The following is a 9651-nucleotide window of genomic DNA, read 5'->3' on the forward strand; positions in this document are numbered from 1 at the left end:
CGCTAGATATTTTTGGATATCTTATATGATATGAAATATAACATTTTTACTATACCAAAAGTATATACAATACATTTGTTTACGGCAAATTCAACTATGATAGTCGGTTAATAAAAGTAATTTTCTAACATTTTTACAAGTATTTATTAAACATAAGATATCTAAAAATTTGTTATAAAAAGAAAAAAGATTCAAACCACCTCATATCAACTTTCTCTACTATCTTACAGTAAAAAATATATAAATGATTAAATGCAATCTAAACGAAATTGTTTGTAAATATTCAATATAACTTCCACTAAATTATTATTAACTGTATACAGACTAATATTACATAACTCTCACATGAAATTTTTTACACGCATTCCTCATACATTTGATTCTCACTGTTTAATGTTACAAATAGTTTTTAGAAAAAAAAAAATATGATATATGTTTGTTTAACGATTGGTTTAATCGGGAGTGTAAACTTCAGATGCTTTGATAAAAATTTCACACATTTACGTATATATATATATATATATATATATATGCATATCAAGATATATTATAATTGTTATTATTACTAAATTTTTTAAAATTTGAAATAACTTTAAAAATTGAATAAAAAAAGGAAAGTTAATTTTTTGTTTTTAAACTCTCTTTTGAAAGTGTCATATATTGTAAATATTACAAGATAAATCGTAATAAAATATAAAATACTGTATGCGCAAAGTGATTAAAACGTTTGGGTTGAAAATTTAGATTCTAAATTAATAAAGTTTGTGTAGTACATTTAACATTAGTTAAGAATATTGATACTTTTTAATCTCTTCTTCTGTTAACACGCATTCTATTAAATGAATGATATAATGTTGACTGATGAATATTTTTACTATATGTATGTGCTAATAATATACATATATATCTTTTTTATGAATGCAATACAAAAATTTGTTAGAATTTTTCATTCCAATTTAAAAACATATAAACTATAATGAATATTAAAAATGCATGTTGACAGTTTTCAATCTTGTTTTAGTGAATCATTAATGAAAATTATAATTTCATAATAATAATGGTGATGATGATAGTAATAATAATAATTTTAATAATAATAATAATAATAATAATAATGATTATTATAAGTAAATTATGCATTATTAGCTTGATATTTTTTTCTAATATCATTAACATTATGAATGATTTATTCAATAATATTTATTTAAACAATTTTACTTTTTAGTTAAAGAATACTAATAATTGAACATTAATATTTTTTTTATGCCTCATCAATTTTTTTTAATTTGATAAAATAATCTTAAAATTATAATTTGTGTTACAATAAAAAATGTTGATAATCAAACATTTTAACATATAAATGGAAGTCGATTGCGTGTAAAAATAATGGAATAAAAACTACGATAATAGTTTATGAAGTTGGCTTCCTATTCTACACTGTATCTTTAACATATTATTTAGCAATCAAAATAATAGTTTGTTGTTTATTTAAAATAAAATGTGGATATATATATATATATATTGAATAATATGTCGAAAAAGATAATTCTTTTTACTAAAACTTAAATTTTTACTATAATATAGTATGAAACAAATCATTCATGTCCGAAATACATGCTTTAATATCAACATAAGATAAAAATATTGTAATTTTAAATTGTTAACATTATAAACGTTTGCAAAAGGCAATTGAAATAAATCCAATTTTTTATCCATACAAAGTTGCTTGATATCGAATAATCGTTGATTTATGAAATTTAATATATTTATTACCAATGAATTTTTATACTTAAAATATATGTGTACGAATATTTATGTTCCAATATTATATTAAATCAAAGCAACTGGAGTATAAAGGTAATAAGAAGGATTTAGTCTGTTTTGTTTACGAATTTTTAGAATGAATTGTATGTATATTTATATATAGGTTTCAATATCTTAAATTTGGAAACATTTATGTTCAACAAAACTGAAAAAACAAAAGTTAAAAATATAAAAGAATAGGAAGCCAAACAATAATGCTTTTGTAAAATAACAGTATGTAATTTATTATCTTTATACTCAGCTAAAATCAATTTTAATTCCACCATAATTTATAATTCACTCGCACACACATTCAAGCATTTGGCAGGCAAGAACCTAGGAGAATCTAATTGAAGGTTAAGGTCATCATATCACCGATAGGATTTGAAGTTGTATTAGGTCCTTTTAAAATATCATTTATATCTCTTCTAAACAATGATAAATTTTGTGTAAACCTGAGAAAAGAAAAATACATACATAAACATGGATAAATGTCCATATATAATTTCGTATCTTTTGTTTTTTAATTCCTCTTACCTATCTCTATTTTTTGTGAGTAAGTTTCTTTCGATTCCTTCCATTAAATGTTCAAACCAGTGTGCCATTGTTGTTTGTTTATCAATTGGTTGACTTCTAATAATATTTTCTCGTAACTGATTAAAATACTGTAACAATAAATATTTAATTTCAGTGTAAAATTATAAAATTTTTGTGATCTCTTAACATAATTTTTATAATAAATGAAAAATACTTACTTCTTCATTTAAAAGAATTAATCCCAAGAGAGGACGTGACATACTCCATTGATTTCTACAATCTTCAAACATTATCACATTTAAAACAGTACTTAACATTTGTTGAAGAATTTCAGGATGTTGCTTTAAAACTTGTAAGAATAAGTCTCCACCTCCTGGAACTACCGTATTTTTCCTGCCCGGATAACCCCCTGACAAAAAGGGAACATGTATTCAAATACATTAATGTAGATATATGAGATAAATACTAGTAAATAGTAGTAGATACATGAGATAAATACCTTTTTGATATAATTGTTTAAATATGTAAGTCACAATATGATCAAGTGTTGCGCAACAACCAGTACAGACCATTGTATCTGCAATGAAGTTTTGTTATTTACATTTCATATTTTATATTTATCTGAAGTAAAATAGGAACTGTTAAATAAAAGTAATCATTAAAAAAATAATATAAAAAAATATATAAATATAATCGGTGTCTATCGTGGAATTTAATATAGAAACCTACCTTGAAAATAATGTAAATTCTGTAAAATTATTTGTTCACTTATTATGTTGGCTAGTTAATTTATCAAAACACAATTTTATTTATATATAAAAAAAAGTTAGAAGAATCTGTCATTATAAATGATGACTTATTGAGTCAAAACATAATTTTTATCAATTTTGAAAAAGTAAATGAACAAACAATAATCATTCATATTTGAAGTATTCGTTTGTTGTTCATAATTTTGCATGTCATATATTGAATGGAAAACAAAGCATAAAATGTGAAAACAACACATAAAGATTAGTAAATTAGTAACTTAAGAACTTATGACTATAAATAGTAATATATTTTAGTAGCATGCCAGCTGTGCGGCTGACTATGTGTGCTAGACCCTATCTGTGCTATGTAATTTAATTTTAAAGAAATGAAGAATTCATAAGTTGTTTAATACAACATTAAAAATAGGAAGAAAAATTTGAAAAAGGAAGAAAAAGAAAAAGGCAATAGAACAATAGCAATTAGGGTCTAGATTCTACAAACTCCAATCCTCTCATTGCCTATATGATTATGGTGATTCAATCATTCTCCTTATATGCATAAATATTACTCAGCATACATTTGTTTCTGTAATTTCGAAACTATAGCAGTAACTAATATACCTAAATGCAGGTTTACATTCCAAGCAACAATGCAAAAAGCAAATAAACATAAACAAAATTAAACATTCTTATTAACTAATATTTCTCCCGATTTTTTTATGCTTCATATATAAAATTGTATTAATATCGCCAAATAAGAATTCGAACATGCATGATACAAGATTATTTATGTATATATATTTTTTTTCATTAAAAACAAATCCGATATATATAAATATACTATTAAATTTTGTTTAATTGCGATTGAAATCTCTATTATACTTCAATTATAAGTAATTATTCATAATTTACTAATATTTTACAGAAATAGAATACAAAATATTTAACAAACATTTTTCTTATAAAAAAGGAATTTTAAATGATTTGGGTCTTATAATCCTGTGGCATGGCATAGAGGATAAGAGAATGATAATAAAATAGAATCAGCCGCACAGACCTGTATAGTAGTCTTTTTGCGCACCTAGTGCTGTAAGGCCTTCACTGATGCTTGATAGAATGTATAAGAATACTCTTGGTTCCAAAGTAGAAAGGAACACCATGTGATCTTGAGCTAAACACTCGAGTAACACAAAATATGTTGTAGATAATTTTGGATAATCCTACAAAAAAAAAGCAATATTAAGTTGTAAGATATCTAAGATTACATCTTTTGAATATAAACATAAATTAATTGATGCATACCAATAAATCACTTTGTGGTATACTAAGAAGTAATTTTACAAATGTGTTGAGTGCATTATCCAATGCCTCGTCACCATATAATCTGAACACACCAAAATTTACGTAACTTCCACATAAAGCTGCTTTTAACATACTGAAGCATATACTTATTCCTTTAAGTTTTAAGGGGTATATTTGATCCTTTGGAACTTCAACGTTTAATATACGATTCCCATAACTACATATTACTTTACTAGCTTCACGAAATAATAAAATTCCATTTGGAGAAGATGCATCAAACTGTAATCGTTGACTCCTATTTTGTACTAATTCGGCAAATAATTTTAGGACGGGTGTAGTAACTTGTGGCTCATAATGCCACAATTCCACAGCATGTAATAAAATCGGTGTATAATTAGGATAACTATGTGTAAATTAAGGTACTTTACATTTATCAAAAATTATGGCAAGTTATTATGTATTAATGACTCTTAATCATTTATCAAATTATATTTTTAAAAAAGGATACATCCAATCAAAGAGCATCATATAAGATGTTTTTGTGTTGAATGCATAAGCTAAACCTCTTAAATCTCTTGCTAAACCGATCAATGCCTTTTTTGCTTCCTCTGCTGTAAAAAGTGAAGGGTCAGCTGGCCCAATTAACTGTCCTAAACTTTCAAATGCATCTATAGGTGGAAAACGTAAGTGTAAATATTAAATAAGTATGTAGTAGAATTTTGGATACAAAAAAGCTTTCCATACTTGTTAAAGGTAACATAAATGTATGAAACCTTTCCTCATCTTCTCCTAGATCTACCATCAATAATCTACCCAAGGATGTGTAAAACATTGATCTACAACGCATTTCTGTTACAGCAACATTGTTTCCCAAAAATGGAAAATGCTCTCTCTGTTAGTGAAAAAAAAAAGAATATATGCAGTTATATTCTTAATTTTTTGTAAGTAAATTTTACATATTTTTATATATACACACTGTGTGATTATTGAGCATAAATTGTACTTCCTCTAATTTTACAAGTTTACGGACACAACTATATCCTACAGATAAATCATTTAATAATTGTAATGTTTTTGAAATAATTTGTTTACTCCGACCCCAATACTTCAAATTTGTTATTCTGTAAATGCAAAATTAAGATCATAAATCTTGAAATAATATAAATAATATTCCTGAAAGTAACTTCCTACTTACATTTTCCGGATAAGAATACCAAGTACCATGGATTCGTCATTAACTCCTAAAACATCTGACAGTCTTCTATATACTTTAGAATTTTTTTGAACTTGATCACCTACATATACTTTACGAAATTGTTCAAAGAAGCTCAACATTGCTAATTCCAATTTCTCACAGCCACCTTGTGCAAGTCTTGAATCAGTCAAATTCATCAATTGGAGTACTCTGCAAACTAATTCACCATCCATTGCATCATACTCTTCATTGCTGTTAAATGTTACTTTTCCGCCAATAACACCACCTATTTTTTAAATATCAATGTAATAATTCACTATTAAACATGTTTACCTTTCTGTATGATTTACAAATTTACTTACCTATGATATATACAAGCCAAGTGAGTTGACCCTCTTGTACAGTGATATCCACTCGTTGTGTTGGAGATGCTGTTTGTGTCATTAATTCTTGGTATGCCCTAGCAGACTGATCAAAAAGCTGTACTAACAAAGTACATGCCTTTTGATATTCACACCTTACAATTACAGATATTTGCTCCAATTGCTGATGAACTATTCCTAAATCATCAAGTGGGTCTTCTAAACCCTCTCTGACTACTACTGCAACTGATTCAAGTCTTGAAGTAATATATGCATTTACAATTTCTGGAGTATATGTATTTAACAGGTGTGGATCACCTGCTTTTACATATGGCATGGATGATACCATTCTTTGCCACAATGTTAGTAAATAATGTAAACTGTTTGGTGCAAACTGCCACATCCGTAAACTTTGGATTGTAAATTTTGCAATTAATTGTATAGCTTCTGGGTAGTCTTTGACTAAGACCAATTCCCCAAGCTGAAAATTGCTCTTTAGCCTTGATAATAGTCTACAAAATTCATGGTAATTTTCAGCATTACTGAGACCTTGAGGGTTTTGTAGTATGTGTTTTATACCACTAACTAAGTGTGTTAAAAATTGTGCCCTTTCTGGATTTGAAAATAAACTCCTTCTAACAGATGCTATTTGAACCAAACATGAAAGAGCCAAAGCTGACAGTGAGTTAGGTAAACTATGAAATAAATCAAAGAAAAGTTTCAGTGATGTAAAATCCAAAAATACAGGTCTCCAACAGGTCGGAATTTGTACTGTACTAAGATCATCAGAACTTTCATCTGTTGAAGTCCCAATAAAGTCAAATGTCAAACAATTTTGTGCTAGTTTTAAAAGTTGTCTGATCAGACCATGCTAAAAAAACAAAACAATGATAATAATATTAATTTAGGATATTACTATAAATACAGAAAAAAGTAGCAAGAGATATACCTGTGCTTCATCATTAAAATTTAAGTTTTTACAATTTTCTCGAGCTGTACTTAATAAAGTATACGATAACCTAAATATTTCAAAAAGTTGTGTATCTCTGAAGTGGCTAGCAATTTTTCTATGTTTTGTAATAGATCTGGTTGCATCTGCATCCGACACTTGATTCATTTCACACGTTAGTTGAGAAAGTAATTGGACTCCTATCATACAATGTTCTACCGATCCCTGTATATTATATCAAAATATGGTATAATTATGAAAAATAAACATTTTGGAACAAAGAAAATAATAACTAACCTGAAGAAACTTTGTTACATCACTGACCACATTTCTTTCTTTATCAATATCAAACCACCCAAACTTTGATATCCTGGCAAACAGTGTAACCAGAGCTTGTATTACAAAGTTTGGTAACTTTGGCTGAGTTGCTAAATAATTGAGAATGTAATTTCCTAAAATAAAATTATAGATATTAGACCTAAGTATGTTTAATTGTTTTGCTTTATGATAGAATAAATACACTTACGTATGTCAAGCCTCTGTCGTAAACTAAGTCCTGATGAACGGGAAGCCAATTTTGTCAAGGTGGTAGCTGCCAATAATTGAGCATATGGAGAATCTCCTCGATCAAGTAGAAGCTGACATTTTGTAAGAGTATCTGGAGTATTTTGAAAAGCAACAAGTGCTTTTTCAGCCTCTGCACGATGTGTAGAATCTTGTGATTCATACAACTGCTTGCATAGCAACTCCAGCTGCCGTACTTCCTGTATGTGATCCATTCTTAATGATATAATTCATCCCAAATAAACAATATTTCTGTGTAGTTATTTTTATTTTATATACTTCAAAAATATTATTTTACTTCCCAAGTTCTTTAATAAATTTAATCACTTATTTTGGATATATAAAAACTTTCATTTAAATATTTCTCAATTATATTATAACAAATAGGCAATACTTTAAAATCATGTAATTTATTTATAATATGTTTTTCTTACTAATGTCAACAAACATGATTAATATTTAAAAAAATGTATCAAATTAAAATTTTAAAAAGATGCATAAAAATATTAAACTAATTACTATCTATTAACATTTTTTAAAACTAAAACAATACAAGTAAATATAATAATTATAAACCTACAGATATTTTCATTTTTTAAATACATAAATAGAAATTAGATAGGATTATAACAATCACAGTTTTATTCCATATTATAAAATCAATGTGATAATTAATGTTTTTAACTTTTAGGTATTTTAGAGGTTACACATTTATTTAAATTTTATAAAAGTACAGCACATATTAATTATCGGAATTCCAAACCGCCACTTGCTTAAAAAAATTACAAACGTATACCAACGTATTTTCGTATTATTTTTTATTTAATCGAAAGATTGTGATTAATAAAAAAGACATTTATAACTAACGTGAGATAAACAATACGAGCTAAGTATAAAGTAACAGAAAAAACATCTTAGTTTATGTTATAAAATTAAAGTGGATAGGTTATGCCATATTTTTGTAAATAATTTCAAATAATAGTTTGATATCATTACGATGTAAACAAACAAAATTTCTCTTAAATAATAATATTCAAACTTAAAATTCAAGATTTAGATGATATTCTCATCCATTAATTATCTTTTGAAACTTCAGAACTATATCTACACAAAATAGTATTTACGAAAACAAGGTTAAAGTTTTATATATCGGCTACATGATTTTGTTCGTACAACAAGATGTCAATAAAGCTAAAGCGGGAAAATCTGTTAATTTATGATTGCATTTTTATTGACAGTGCGATAAAATTATCACTATGGTCCGGCAACAAACAACGTAGCTTCCAAGAAATACTTAAGTTTCCCAGTAGCAAAATGTTTGGGACACACGTCGACACCACATAACTTGCAACAGATTTACTACCGGCTGGCTTACCACACGATTTTTGAAATCACTTCATCATAAATAACTCCACTTTTTTGGTTGAGGTTTGCACGTTATTTTGATGGGTAACTCACCTGTTCGTCCGCCATTTTCGCAGCTTTGTATTATCTACAATGAAGGCAGGATCACATGCTTTAAATTCGACTGCCACAACATGTTATGTAGAAGCGACGTTTTCCTACATCGGAAGCATCAACAACGCCACCTTTATTAACAAAAGAAATAAAATTCATACCCCCCTGCCTTACAAAGATGGAAGAAAAATTAAGCCAAATCTTCACTATTTTCATTGTAGAAATTACAGATAAATTACGGATTATATTACGTTAGAATATATTTAGTTACGTTTTGTGATTCTATTGAAGAAACTACTGTGGGAACTAGTTCTGTCGTTGATCATTGTCTTTGTCTAGTATTTATTATAAATAATAAAAATTTGATATTTATAATGTATTTATATTGTATAAAATAAAGAATAAAATTTTATAATAGACATTATAGTATTTTTCAGTATAATAAAATAAAAAAAGTAGGATGAAAAGTCAACAATTTGTACTTATTTCGCGCGTAATCTAAAAAAAATTTTCGATGAAAAACAAAATACAAGCGTATATTTTTTCAAATAAAACATGCTGTAATAAACAATAGTTTTATGGAGCTTTTTAATATGTAGTTATAAAATATTTCTAGTATTTTATTTTTTGGATATATGTATATCACAAATAATTTTTTGAATAATTTTTATAAAACGTTCATTACAAAAATAAAAATTTACAATTTGCAAGAATTATTATAAAATTAAAAAT

At 26.5% G+C, this 9651-nt stretch overlaps 1 protein-coding gene and 1 long non-coding RNA gene across 3 annotated transcripts; one reads left to right on the forward strand and one right to left on the reverse strand.

Annotated features, from left to right (window-relative positions):
• Nucleotides 1–269: 269 nt before the first annotated feature.
• Ranbp16 (Ran-binding protein 16) lies at nt 270–9205 on the reverse strand. Of its 2 annotated transcripts, none has more exons than XM_072010750.1 (15): nt 8920–9205; nt 7424–7661; nt 7195–7349; nt 6898–7122; nt 5949–6819; nt 5587–5872; nt 5368–5512; nt 5136–5283; nt 4900–5059; nt 4392–4794; nt 4147–4309; nt 2840–2917; nt 2559–2749; nt 2341–2468; nt 270–2258 (listed from the first exon to the last, which is right to left on the reverse strand). In XM_072010750.1, exons 1-15 carry the CDS (start codon nt 8932–8934, stop codon nt 2150–2152), a joined length of 3315 nt encoding a protein of 1104 aa, XP_071866851.1. In that variant the 5' UTR covers nt 8935–9205; the 3' UTR covers nt 270–2149. The 2 variants fall into 2 exon arrangements, with proteins under 2 accessions (XP_071866851.1, XP_071866852.1); XM_072010751.1 differs by having other exon boundaries at nt 4171–4309; nt 8920–9196.
• On the forward strand, nt 8245–8761 carry LOC139991048 (uncharacterized). Its single transcript, XR_011800729.1, has 2 exons — nt 8245–8422; nt 8700–8761. It is a non-coding gene; the product is annotated as an uncharacterized lncRNA (long non-coding RNA).
• Nucleotides 9206–9651: the final 446 nt, after the last annotated feature.

The sequence above is a fragment of the Bombus fervidus genome, chromosome 9, assembly GCF_041682495.2.
Source record: "Bombus fervidus isolate BK054 chromosome 9, iyBomFerv1, whole genome shotgun sequence".
In the NCBI taxonomy this organism is placed as follows: domain Eukaryota; kingdom Metazoa; phylum Arthropoda; class Insecta; order Hymenoptera; family Apidae; genus Bombus; species Bombus fervidus.